General features: G+C 41.1%; 1 protein-coding gene across 1 annotated transcript in view; it reads right to left on the bottom strand.

Annotated features, from left to right (window-relative positions):
- LOC139748253 (uncharacterized) overlaps positions 1-14,823 on the bottom strand; it is a 30,818-nt gene extending 15,995 nt beyond the window's left edge. The window contains exons 1-2 of the mRNA XM_071661174.1: positions 11,997-14,823; positions 710-1,052 (exon numbers count right to left, since the gene is read on the bottom strand). Of these exons, the coding sequence (XP_071517275.1) occupies positions 710-813 (104 nt within the window). The 5' untranslated portion in view covers positions 814-1,052; positions 11,997-14,823. The remainder of the gene's footprint in view (positions 1-709; positions 1,053-11,996) is intronic.
- Between the last annotated feature and the right edge of the window lie 102 nt (positions 14,824-14,925).

The following is a 14,925-nucleotide window of genomic DNA, read 5'->3' on the forward strand; positions in this document are numbered from 1 at the left end:
ATGTGTAATTAAGGAGGCTGGTCAAAAATTATTTTAGGTGAGGGATGGTGACGTTCTAAACCTATTAAGAGAGGAATAAAGATTTGATATGAAGGTGGAGGATAGCTCAAATTATGACATCAAGACATTAAGTTAGAATAGAGGAGATAGTTTAGGTGTAATATTAGGTGAGGCTACCCTAATGTTATAACGTCAGGGGACGGCAGCCTAGCTTGTAACATTAGTAGCAGGGGATGGTAGCCTTATGATCTTTGGTTAGCGTCACCTAAAGTTAATTTGTTAGTGATGGGTACCTTAAAGTTTTGACATTAGGGCAGGGTGACTATTTTTCTTAGTAAGATTAGGTGACCTAAAGTTAATAGGTAAGAATAACCGAAAGTTATAATATGAGAGGAGGGTATCCTACAGTTGTGATCTTGGGAAGAGTAACCAAAAGTTGTTATGAAAGTGGACGGGTAACCTATATTCATATTAGGGGCGGGTAACCTAAATGTATATTGACGGGAAGTTAACCTAAAAGTTAGAATTGGGGAGGATAACGTGAAGTTATGACGGAGGGTAACCTAAAGCAATGACATGAGGAGATGGCAGTCTGAAATTTTACGGAATGCATAAGCTCTAGAAGTCCGCATCTCACCACCTGAAGACACCATGGTTTGGACAGGTGACTTAAACGTTTGAGAGAGTGAACCCAAGACAAGCAGCTAACCTGAAGACGTGATAGTCAGGGAGGGTGATTGAGAGGAAGAGCAGCATCCACGAGCAACCAGTGAGCGTCAGGAGAAACATCTGGATGGAGGCGTTACGTCCCATGGCTCACCTGTACCCTCGCGCCACCTCACGTTTCCTATTGCCTTTGGCCCGCCTCAGTGTCTCACCCGCTTCACTGTTTCAGACGTCTCACTGCCTCGTCCATCAGCCGCCTCTTCCATCTCCGCCGTCAAACTCAGGCGTACGCGTTCGACGGCATGTCTCGAGTCTCGTGGCTTGTCGGCCTCATCTCCAGTAGAGGGTGGAAGACTCGGTAACGCCTGGTGAAAATTCGATGTGCTCTGTAGGACCGAAAAGACAGAAATGATAATAATGATAGGAATAATAATAATAATAATAATAATAATAATAATAATAATAATAATAATGATAATGGTAATAATAGTAATGATAATAATAATGATAATGATAATAATGATAATAATGATAATGATAATAATAATAATCTGAGCACGGCGTTATGTTCGTCCTGGGAGTACGGTATCTGAACCCTTTCCGTCGTGCTCCTGCGTTATACTGTCTTGCCCAAGAGGCTTAACGTGTGGAACAGCTCATATGCGGAGGAAGAAGTGCTATGAGTTTTGACGTCCTGACCAAGAGTTATCATGTACCATTGCTATTGATTCTAACATATGACTATATATGCGGGAAGCGTTACGTTAACAGCATGCATTAATGCCAGTTTAGATAATTTTCAGTATATAGGTATGTAAAGATATTCTTTATATATATATATATATATATATATATATATATATATATATATATATATATATATATATATATATATGTGTGTGAGGAAAGGATGACAGAGAGGATGGTAGTCAGAAGTGGAAGGAACTAGGCGGAGACCAAATTGGAGAGGGAATGATGTAGTGAAAAAGATTTTAAGTGAATGGAGCCTGAGCATACAGGAGGGGAAGGGTGTGCACGGGATAGAGTAAACTGGAACAATGTGGTATACAGGGGTGGACGTGCTATAAATGGACTGAACCACGGCATGTGAAGCGGCCAGGATAAACCATGGAAAGGTCTGCAAGGCCTGGATGTGGTGTCGGTGCTTTTTACGTGACAAATAGAGAATGGATGTAAACGAATGTGGCTTTTCTTTTCGTCTTTTCTTGTCTTTACATCCCTAACGCTGGAAATGGCAATCAAGTATGAAAGAAAAAAAATATGTGCTAGTGTGCGCGCGCGCCTGTCGCGATAGCAACACAAACAACGAATATAATGAGCAGTAATAAGGGGGTGGAAACAAAGCAAACACAAGTTTCAGCAGCAGTCAACGGGTAAACAGTAGTAACAGTCAGAACGACAGCAAACAGCAGTGACATTTAGAACAAACATAAACACATCAAGTAACAGCGCAGCGTAGCCAGAAAGCAGAGCGAAGAACATGGTGGTTGTACCATTCGTTATACCTAAAACTTCAAGAACTGAGTATTCCTTTTTGATCAAAACAATATTCCGTTACATTCCGCTTGAAACCCAACACCCACACCAACAGTGTAGGACTGACCATAAACAATATGTATCTCGCTTGGACTTAGCACATTTTGTGACCATGCTAAAAATGCTTACAATATCATGGCTTTACGCATTGTGCTTGTCCTTGTCTAACGACAACAACGCTCGAGGTTTATTCAAAACACTGTTCGTTATCACGTGAAACACGTTCCACTTTTGTTGCCGATCGAGATAAAGTCAAGGCCAAGGTTTATCACCATATAAACCGTCCAGCTCTCGCTTCAGCTTCCTTCCATGTTCGTCACTCTGTAGAAATTCCTTTATCAGTTATATAGCAATGTTCTCGGTGTTCTAGTGAAGTCCAGGTCATTTATTCGTTACTAGTTGAATCCAAATCACATTGCTCATTGACCCAGTGCTTATGACCAGCATACACTGAGGTTTCATGTATATAGGCATCAACCTGTCATTGTTAATTTCCCTCATCTCCCATCTACCAAATGATTATCTATTTGTTTTACTCCTCCGCTTTTAAGCTGCAGCTTGTCAAACTTAGGGCATGCAAACATTTGTCAGTTCATCTCCGATCATGTAGACAGCAAGCTCTTCTTGTATACAGGGACAGAGTATCGTCAGAAGTACTCAGTACTTCCCCATAAGTGTGTGGTAGCTGTCAACATCATTTCACCCTTTTTACTTTTACCTTTTTTTTTCATTTTAGTACAGAAGTAACAAATACAAAACCAGCAAATGACAGAGATAAATCACTGAAACAAATACGTTTGAGAGCAAAAGTTAAAAACAAAACTGTGAGCAAAGCCACAGTTAGACTACGAAGAACAAATAGTAACCGGCAGCAGATTATGTATTCAGACATACATGTATAACATACAGATTGATAAGAGCTTAGACAACAAAAGTCAAATTCATAGGTTTAATATGTAATACGCAAGTGGTTCACTCGTAGATGATATATACTCGTCCCAAACAAAGAGTATCGGGGTTGTTTTTTTTTCATGAAAGGCAATCCCGAAGTTTGGAGGTTGATGGACAAATTTCAGTTGACCGATCTCACTGAAAAAGCCCAAAACCTCCTTGCGCCCCGTGCAAGCCCTGCCTTCCAGGCCAAATCTCGTTGCAGTTATTCGTATGTAGGAACCTTTGTACTTGGTTTGAACTGTACGAGCAGTTTTGCGAAAACGAAATCAATGAATATTGATGGTTTACGAGAAGAACTCAGCAACTTGCTCATAATGAATTTTTTGCTTTCCTCGTGATTTGTCTCATTACACTGGTTATTTCTTTAATTACATGTTGCGAAAGCAGGTCCACAACTTACTTATTTTATAGTTTGCGTTTGTTGACAAAATATTCTTAGGTTTGCTTTTGCTGTTTTGTGCAGTATTATTCTTCCATGAACGAAGACTTTAACAGTACGTCAAAACAAATGAGCTGTTTCGAAATTTGCTTCGACGGCTCAGAATTCGCTTATGCTATATTTGGCTCCTATTTTCTTGAGTACGGAACAACTTGCAGAATGCTGTATGCTAAAGCGCTGCGGGGAAGCTCAAAGGCGAAGGAGGTCACAGACCAGCACTATGCATATCGGATTCGCGTTCCACGATTTTTTTTCCTTCTTCAGGCTGCGATACTTTGAATACATTACTTCGAACCAAATTTATTGCGTCATATGCCTGGTGTGTAGGGGGGGGGGGGGCTTTATTACCCCCTTTCCTATGGGCTGTGTTGTTAGTACTTTCCATATTTATCATTAGATACATTCCACTGAATCAAATGATCGATGCTTCAATATGTCATAAGCAAGCAAACTTGTTTCTATCCGTCAAGTGCAAGCAAGCCTAGCTGAATCATTCATTCGTAGATTAGATGTGAAGGTGGCTCATTGCATTAGCTCATTGAAAGATTGTTTTAACCTACGGTAGCGTACTTAAGAATTTAAAGATGCTGTTATCCAAGCATACTCAAAACACTGTTACTCATTATCCTTTTATCCCCTCAAACTTATGAGTTTGGTAGTATTTTAGCCAAGCTAATTTTACCCATACGTTTGTTAGTATTCTAGCCTAGCTGATTTTACTCAGCGTCAAGTAACCTACCTAGCAGCCTAGGGACAATGTCGATCAGAGTCACCTACCCTACCTAGCAGCCTAGGAACGGTATCGGTTGTTCTAGGGATGTTGTCAGTTGCTCTAGGTACGGTAACGGTTGCCTTAGGTATAGTGCCGGCTGTACTAGGAACATTGCCGGTTCTATTAAATAGCCGAGGTGGCGGTTTTTGCAGGTGCTGTTGTGGTCGCTCTTGGTACGAGACCGTAATGTAACATTTTCCACAGAATCATCATTGAATATTAATCGTAATGTTACCATGATGTTATAATATATACCACTCCCAGATATCGAGGACATATATCTTGATATAATATGTCGCTAGTTTACATAACAAAACTGGTCATCAGTCCCCTAACTTTTTTTTTTTTTATTTTAAGAAACTACGGGACCCAGTTTGATTAAGATTTCTTGCCAGTTCTTTATAATCTTATTGTGTCTCTATTAAAAGTGATTTGCTCTTCTGTTGTGTCCACTGAAGTTGATGGCATCACCTGAATGTAATCTTTATTGGTACTTGTTCCCTTATCCAGCTATTTGAATTTGATGTTATCAGTTAGATATAATATCATTATTGGTTATTCGTAGTTACTTTATATCCTTTCATGCTGGGCTTTTACATTTAATTTTTTTTCCACACCTAGGTATTAGTTTTCCTAATATACTGTGTACTTTTTCCTGATTTCAAAGGAATCTGTGGTTTGCTTGTACTCTAGCATTTTTGCTAGACACGTACTTCAACAGCCGATTTCATAATTACAGTGTTGCTGTGCGCAAGTTTAGCTACCATTTCATAAAAGAAAAGAAAAACGTACTGGCATTTTCAGAATCGAAATAGGATACATGAAACAAAAGCAAAGGAAAAAGATCGAGAATCAGTGCAAAATAATTAAAGGTTACGCGACTGCGGACGTGAAATAGAAAACGATATAAAGGTTATCAAGTGACCCATTTTTCTGGAAAAGTTTTCCAGTCTGCCACCTTCCTGTGCATGCAGATAACATACAGTACTAGCACTAACACGAATAAACGTAAGTTTGAAGTGAGTCAAAGACACAAACCATTTGTCGATGTGTAGTTTGAAATTGCCAGTCTTTACACACACACACACACACACACACACACACACACACACACACACACACACACACATATATATATATATATATATATATATATATATATATATATATATATATATATATATATATATATATATATATATATATATATATTCCTACGAGTCCACGGGGAAAATGAAACACGAAAAGTTCCCAATTGCACTTTCGTGTAATAATCACATCAGCAGGGGAGACACAAGAGAGAAATATAACAGTCAGTTGATATACATCGAAGAGACGAAGCTAGGACGCCATTTGGTAAACATGTGATTGTATATATATATATATATATATATATATATATATATATATATATATATATATATATTCATTTAGTTATCAATAAGGCATTACCGGACTCTGCCCCCTTGTCACAACGCGAGAAAGTCAGCTTCAGCGAGGTTCTAGCATAACAATACAGTTTTTTCATAAAACTTCTTTCTCCAAATGAATCCACATTTCCCTGCCACTGGCAGTAGCGCTATTTAGGTTGCAGGAGCCTCTAGAAAGACATCCTAGGTAACATAGGACTCATTTTTAGAAGGAGGTCCTGGGGTTGATTATAAATAAAAGTAATAAATATACGAACCCGGATGGGCTTGTGTGAATTGAGTCAACAGTAATTACTTATCCACTACGGTGTGTGTGTGTGTGTGTGTGTGTAAACGCTTGTCTGTCTTCATATATTTATCATATTCCTCCCCATGCTTAGTGCAGGTATTTCTCTTCGCTGGATGAAAATGATGCATATCATCGTTTAAGGATTTTATGTATCATGGTGTTTATTTCACGTACTAAGTAATCTGTCGTTGCATTTTATAAGAAGCTTATAAAAGAGATGATGAATTTCATGTTTTACTGTAGCAACAAACAGCACCAAGGTAGAATCTTCAACGTGTTTCAAGAGATGCAGGAGCCAGCGCAGACCTGCAATATCTTCGTGCGTCACAAGAGGTTGCAAGAACCAGCGCAAATCGCTCGAAGCAGATAGAAAAGACGAGGCGGCCTACCGCAAGCGGATCCGTGTAAGGGGATATGTTAAGTCTGGCCCCGAGGAACTTGTCTCCGGCACAAAACGTATTTATGGCTACAGCCTTCCCAAGGAGCCTTTGGCTCGTGCTGACGATGGCAAATTCTATCATGGGTTTGGAGCCACTTCAGCATATCTGTCACTTTATCGCAAGCAATAAACGTTCGTCTTGTATCGATTCTCCTTTTGGCGGTTGAGACATTGTGTACATAAATAAAGTATTAGTACGTGACATAGTACCGTTTTCTTTCGTTGGTTCGACTTTAAGCCTAGCAAAGTAGGGTCATCAAGGTCGTCAGCGAGAAGCTACTACTTACATTAATCTAAATATTCTTAATACCTTCACCAGATGTCAAGGATGGTTGTAAGGCATCACACACACTGTGTGCATGTGGCCCGCTTTTTTTTTTTTTTTTTTCCTGGGTATGAGAGTGTTCTCTTTCACTGGACTCATGCGCGCATCCTACGGTTTATTGACTACGAGCACTTGGAAAGGAAGGATGAGATAATATGTACTGCATACCTCAAGGTCTCATACGAGACGTTGAACGGCAGTGATGTTGCGTAGAGGAAAGGTGAGGATAGTTCCAGGCGAGGACAAGGCGTGTTGTGCTGCGGAGACGGGAGTATAGTGGAGAGGGCGAGTATGACGGACAGAGGAGCGTAACACGGAAGGCGGAAGTGATGCGAAGCCCTATGTGTATGAAAAGGGAAGCACTTAAGAGGAAGCGGATGTGGGATAGGAAGGTTAAGTATGATGGGAAGGGAGGCCTATCATGGGAGAAGGAAGCATGATGAATTAGTGTATAGTAACCATTTTGTACCTGTCTTGTCTGAATATTTAGATTACTTGACCTTTTGTACCTTTCCAACGTTATATGGACTTAATCTTTCCTCTTATCTTTCCCGCATCTTCCCTGCAATCCGTCTCCTGCTGTCTCTCAAACCATATTCTTATATGACACTATTCAGGCCTGCAGCTCTGAAATTCAGCCTCATGCTTACGTACAGTTTCCTTACCCATACGTTTTCCCAGATTGGGTCTGGTCCGTATCCGTAAGCACTACCCCTTTCATTACGTACTCCATGTCGATTAATACATTGCCACTTGTCCCAAGTGGAGCTCCATAGATAACGTTTTTAGTCTCGAGGCCGATAGTAGATCTGTTATTGATGATACGTCATTTGCTCTGGCCCCAGTGAACTCCGTGACACACTGGCAAGAAAAAAAAAAAGAAGAAATCTTGGGACCTCTCCAGGGGCTAGAATCACCGCGTTATCACCTCTATACGAGTGTTAGTTTGTCGGTGCCTCGCTACAGATGAAGTCCCTGACTCTGTTTTCCTTGTGTTTTACCCTCGCTGCTTCCTGCAACACCTTGATCGTTCGTTCATTATTCTCATCAAACATTTGATCTGGATCCTGTGATGTTAGAGAAGACTTTATGTTACTGTTCCTCTTACACCTTGTAATAGACCCATTACTTACCATTGCTGGGAGAAGGAAAATACTCCTTTCCCTAGAGGAGCCGAGAAGGTGATACCTCGGAGGCCCCTGTCAGTTCGTCTTTCAGTGAACGATACCCTAAGCACCTGGTTTTCAAGTCTCAGCAATACACCTACGATGTTTGGCGTAGTCTCACTAACGCTGTCATAGCGTTCAGTTTCCCCTCCCGTTCTCCGCCGGTCCGTCGGCATTTGAATTGCTTTTAATATACAGCTCAAGCTGGTGGTTCCTCCTGTTCCTGCAGTGTCGTTGGCTCTCTCTCTCTCTCTCTCTCTCTCTCTCTCTCTCTCTCTCTCTCTCTCTCTCTCTCTCTCTTCTGTATTCTATTTTCATTTTCTCGTCTTCATCAGGTTTCCATTTTAATATATCATGATTTATTTTTGTTTATCATCATCTAAGTTTGTGGGTCTTTATTATTACGGGCCTTTGTGTGTATGATAGATGGGAAGAAGTAAAATTGAATATTTACGAAGATCTTCGGATTCTGTACTTTGACTATAATCAAAGTCATGCGAAAATAGTTTTTTTCTTACACACTTAGAGCGTGGCTTGCTGCTTCGTCCACATTTTGTTGAAAGAATTATTGCAAAAGAGTTATTGGCACGAAAGATTTGTACTGAGCATAAACTGTATAAAGAGCATGGTTTACGGTTTTTGATTTCTTTCGTGACCAAGGGAATTTTGTGTTCTACATGTTGTAATAAGGTTGTATTAACATCCAGGAGCAATATCCTCTGTAGGATTTTGTTTCCATACGCAGATGGAAGTATATTCAAAAAAAGAAATAGGAGAGGGGAGGGTCACGTAAGTTATGATTATTGTTATCAGTGTGACTTTTATTAATAAAGCGGCCGTTTAACAAGTCATTTCGCCATCTTGCCACACGAAACTAATTCAAGTCGGCTGAGGAAGATGTCCTGTTTGTGCAGTGACGAGAGCAGGAGTCGCAGTTGGTCCACTAGGCAGGTCGAGAACAGCTTCAGGTCGTCATTCTGATACGTAGTCGAAGAGAGAGAGAGAGAGAGAGAGAGAGAGAGAGAGAGAGAGAGAGAGAGAGAGAGAGAGAGAGAGAGAGAGACTTTCGAGGGAGTTATTTTATATGAAAGAAGTAATAAGAGAGAGAGAATATCAGTCATCAGCTTTAGTGCAGTTTGTGTTATGTTTTTGATGTCCTTGATGTCTTGATGAGTTTGGAAGCCAAACTCTGTTGTGATACGTTTGTAACTTAAGCGTCGCTCGCGTTACCTTAATAATTTGCCTATCTCGTCATTTTCTCCTTGCCATCAAGGAGTAAAATCATATCCAATAATATGAAAGTCTTAGACATAAAAGATTTTAAGCATTTTTTTTCTCTCTCTCTTTTGCGTGGGGTGTTATGTAATAAAAAACTATACCAGCTGTGATGGATCTCATTTCATTGTTCATATTTAAGTCCAGCCGTTAAACCCTGCCCTAAAAGTCGCGTCTGGCGCTGAAATTAGCCATCAAGTTGGCGTGTGGCGTATCGACCGACGTGGGGACGCAAGGCTTGGGTTAGCCCAGGACAGTAAGGAGCCCTTAACCAGTTTTCATTGTGTCCGTCCTCCTGATATGATTCAGTTATGTGGCCCAATGGTGTCTCGAAACTGCCAATAAAAAGTTGGTGTATTAGATTTCTGGGGGTCTTTAACGGCGGCGAGATGTTCGCTTGCCAAGAAATTGAAGGAGGGATTGGTGGCGGGAATGGTATACGACCTGGGAGATAGTCTTCATATATATATATATATATATATATATATATATATATATATATATATATATATATATATATATATATATATATATTTCCCTGAAGGTAGAGAAAAAATTATGCCTACGTATCTCATGCATGTTGTAGAAAGCGACACACACACACACACACACACACACACATATATATATATATATATATATATATATATATATATATATATATATATTTTTTTTTTTTTTTTTCTTTTTTTTATACTTTGTCGCTGTCTCCCGCGTTTGCGAGGTAGCGCAAGGAAACAGACGAAAGAAATGGCCCAACCCCCCCCATACACATGTACATACACACGTCCACACACGCAAATATACATACCTACACAGCTTTCCTTGGTTTACCCCAGACGCTTCACATGCCTTGATTCAATCCACTGACAGCACGTCAACCCCTGTATACCACATCGCTCCAATTCACTCTATTCCTTGCCCTCCTTTCACCCTCCTGCATGTTTAGGCCCCGATCACACAAAATCCTTTTCACTCCATATATATATTACATCACAGGCAAGATATTCCACTCTTAATAAATTATTATTTTTAATGATTTATCAAAAAAAAATCTTTTTTAAAGGCGGATACCATGTTACACGGAAACCATCGAGTCTTAAGTTTGAAAAATATTGTACAAAAAAGATTTTATACTTAAGTTTACAAGTAAAAGGCAGCTCTTTGTAAACAGTTTGTAAATCTGTTTATATTCTTGGTTTATGGACTTCTGCGCCCGATGATGCAAGAACAATGGAAGGATATGAGATATTTGCCCCAGAGGAAGTGGGTCAGAAATACTGAGATTTATTTTAAATGCAAAGATATATAACAAGGAAACTGGGATCCCTAACTCAGCATTCTTAGAGAAAAAGTTTATGCAATATCGGCGGATATCAGCATCCAGTAAATGAAATATGTTAGGGACTGGTCGGTGTGTGTGCAAGAGTCGGTGTGTGTGGGGAAGAGTCGTTGAGTGGGGACGCATCGGTCAGTGGGGACGAGCCGTCGAGTGGAGACGGGTCGTTGAGTGGGGACGGATCGGCGAGTGGGGACGGGTCGTTGAGTGGGGACGGATCGGCGAGTGGGGACGGGTCGTTGAGTGGGGACGGATCGGCGAGTGGGGACGGGTCGTTGAGTGGGGACGGATCGGCGAGTGGGGACGGGTCGTTGAGTGGGGACGGATCGGCGAGTGGGGACGGATCGGTGAGTGGGGACGAGTCGTATTCAATGGGGACGGGTTTTCCAAAAGCTTGGTCTTCCGACACATCTCAACAACTGTTATGAACATGAGTTTGACATTAAGTTTAGAGGCATTGTAGTTCGTTTTGCTCTCTACGAGTGGTTAAGTTGTTTTTGAACAGGAGTCAGATATAAATGATCCGAGTTTAAGTTGAAAATAAAATAGACCGTTGATTAATAGCTCCACTCAGTTCCAAAAAAGTTATTGTTACTATGACAGTATTTGTTTGTCTTGTGTACTTTACCGAGTTGCAGAAACAAAATGTATATGAGAGGAATATGTAAAGTTCTTTATCAGAGTTGATACCATTATGTTTTTCTCATATTTGTTGTAAGAAGTCCTTACGCTTTATTTTTGTTTGTTTGTTTCCCTCCTTGGAGTGCCATTTTCAGTTTAACACACGTACTCCCCACACGAAATCAGAAGCTTGTGTTTATTGTTCTTGAGCAGTATTCATTTTCATAGTCTTGCATTCAGTGTTCAAAACTAATTTGACAATTATTTTTACGATAAGATTACTAGTAAACACACACACACACACACACACACACACACATATATATATATATATATATATATATATATATATATATATAGAGAGAGAGAGAGAGAGAGAGAGAGAGAGAGAGAGAGAGAGAGAGAGAGTTATTAATAACAATCACTCGATTCCGTAATTTTCCTTGATTGGCATATCACGACCATATGTAATAAATGCAGTCGATTCTGACCTTTGATTGAATAATACCAGCGTTTGTAATCAGTAAATGATGCTCATAGAACCTTCAATTGTCATTTTTGAAGGTAAAGCTACAGATAGACGAGGTAGAAATTACAGTACTGCGCAACATCACACCCAATGTTTATTATGGTGGCCCAGAAATAAGAATCAGATTGGATTACCCTCGTTTCACTATTGATATACAATATAAGGTGCAGTGCATAGTCAGGTGTTAACACTTACCTTCAGTTCCCCGTTGACCAAACAGTAGTCAGTGCGTCACAGTCATGGGTTTAACAGCTTTTCATGTAAGGCTCAAGACAGTGTTTAAATCGACCGAGCGTACAGTCGTCTGCTATGGATATCCTCTCCGTGCGGCAGCCGGCGGCTCACTAACCCAAGGAGGTGGGAGGTCGGGAACACAATAGGACCGGGAGCGCACATCCAACCACCACGCAATCTTACCGCACACTGACCCGTCGCCGCCAGTCCACCAATCCCGCCGCCGTCACCGCCACCACTACCACCACCACCGTCGCTACCACCATAGGCCAAAAGCACTCACGCTGGGTCCATCTTTCCCTTATCATCGTCGTTCCAACACACCAGGGCTACGGCCGCTACCATCACCTTTACCACCACTACTAATCACTTCCGTCCGCCATAACACTTGTCACCAAAATCACTGACAACGCTTTTTTTTTTTTTTTCTTTTTTCACCACCGCCACCATCATTGCCACCGCAAATACTAGGGTGTGGGGAGACTTTGATGAAACTGATACCATGGACAGTTGAAACAGCCTCCGTTATCACATCAGGACAGCTCTTGAGAAGAACTTGAGCCACTCCTGTCATTGACACACACACACACACACACACACACACACACACACACACACACACTTTCATGGCCACCTTGCACCCGCAGCGTTTAGGACGGAGTGTCAAGGCGAACAGTCCGGGTTACTGCCAGTAGGCAGAGGGATGTTCAGTATCCTTGGTGGACTTGAAGTTGCCGAGCATGGATGACGTTGAGAGTAAATGGGGATGACTACATGAGAACTATCACGAAAGCTTTCCATCGCTTCTACCTTGAGAGATGTGTTTTACCGCACCCACAGCTGGCGCGTACCTCGATCACACACACCCCCGCAGACGAACGACTGACTGCAGCAGGGAGACTAGGCCCTCTGCCAGAACGGCGCTAACCTTTAAAAAAGATCCCCCGTAACAAAATGATTCGAGAAATGGACGCTGAGAGGAAATCTTATTATCTTACCGTGCTGAAAGAGGTAAGCGGGTTGAACTCCCTCCCTCCCCAGCGTCAATCATTTACCCAGTGGGGGAGGAAAAAGAAAAAAAAAAAAAATCATGGTTTATTGACGTCCACGTAGTTCACCACCATCAAAGACGGACATCCACATCTTGACACTACCTGCCTCTTATCCATATATCTTGATGGTAACACTGTTGGGTCTGTAAATCAGTTTGAAGTGACCAGACGATTATTCAGCCTCAGATTAAAGTGCTCATCTACATTCATTGACTTCATTGTCTCTTCATTTTCTTCAAACAAACACTCAGGACACTTGGGCTCTCTGCGCCTGAACTCTGTTGCATATAAACAACTTCAAATTCTTCCCAAAACTCGCCTGTGCTTGCTCCGTTTGGTCTCCATCCACCCATTAAGTAGCACCACATCCCGCTACCACCCCCCAACCGACTCGCACCGAACCATTAAGACCACCACACTGGTGGTAGCGGACTTAACTCCAGTGGCAGTGGTGTTATACCAGGTGAAATGATTATGGCGGTTATAGTGTTTTGGCGGGGAATTCTTCGCAGTTAATGGGCCGTAAGAGATAATGATGTTCCGCAGCGTGACGTACGGATCTGATCTTCGCAGACACCGCTAATCCAATATTTTTTTTTCTCTTCCAAGTCGTCTTCTTGCAAAGAAACCAAAACTCAATAAACTCACCGTAGGAATACTTGAAGTTAACCACATCATCATGATCATCATCAAGAAGGAAGAAAATTCTATTCCCGTTGTTGAATGATATATATACATTTCAAGAACCATCACCATATCTCAGGTCAGCCAGTGGAAGATGTAATCATTTCCTTTTTTGCCCCCGCGCCCAAGATCCGAACCCATGCTCACGATCCCTGGGGCTCACTATCAGAAAAACAAATCGCTGTGTGTAATTAACTATTTATGTTTTACCAGGAGAGATTAAGATTTTTTCACTCGTGGGGCTTCATCTGTTGTGTGTGTGTGTGTGTGTGTGTGATTACATATTTATTTTGTACGAAAGGGAGTTTTGGTTTCGTGGGACCCCATCTCTTGAACGTTCTCATATCATACAACTTTTTAATCACTTTTATGCTGTCCACATTTACTATTTCTTACTTCGGTATATTCCATTCATCCTACACTCTTATATTACAGGAGTACTTTACATATTTATGAACGAGTTTCAAGCTTCCTTTACTGTTGTGTCATTTGGGTCTTCAATCCCTACGTCTTTCGAAGAACTTTTTTGTTAGCTTCATATATATATATATATATATATATATATATATATATATATATATATATATATATATATATATATTCTTGATCGCCATCTCTTGCGTTATCGAGATTGCGTCAGGAGCAGACGAAGAAAAGTCGCCTCCCCTCACATGTTAAGCACCGAAAGCAAAGCTATCCACCAGCAGGCCCCACATGAGTTTCCATGGTTTACCCCGGACGTTACACATGCCCTAGTTCAGTCCATTGACAAGGACTTTGACCCTTTTTTAGCCGCATCGTTCCAGTTTACTCCATCCCGTGCACACCTTTCACCCTCCTGCATGTTCACTCAGTCCCTCCATCTAATTGGTCCTTCCGTTTTCCTTGTTCTCTCCACTCCTGGCACGTATATCGTATTTGTCAACCTTTCCTCACTCATATGAACAAACCATTCCGGTTCACCCTCTGCAGCTCTCAACCACACTCTCTCTTACCCTTTCATTACTTACCGGTTTATATACGCAGTTTATATAAGCAGCGTTGGATGAATTGTCCCAGTTACTTTTATCAGATCAGTTCGGAATTTCCAATATGTTTTCTTGGGAGAAAGTCCAAGTAATAATGTATCTTGTTTGGAGTGCAGATGGTGACAA

Source organism: Panulirus ornatus, chromosome 5 (genome assembly GCF_036320965.1).
Source record: "Panulirus ornatus isolate Po-2019 chromosome 5, ASM3632096v1, whole genome shotgun sequence".
Taxonomy (NCBI): domain Eukaryota; kingdom Metazoa; phylum Arthropoda; class Malacostraca; order Decapoda; family Palinuridae; genus Panulirus; species Panulirus ornatus.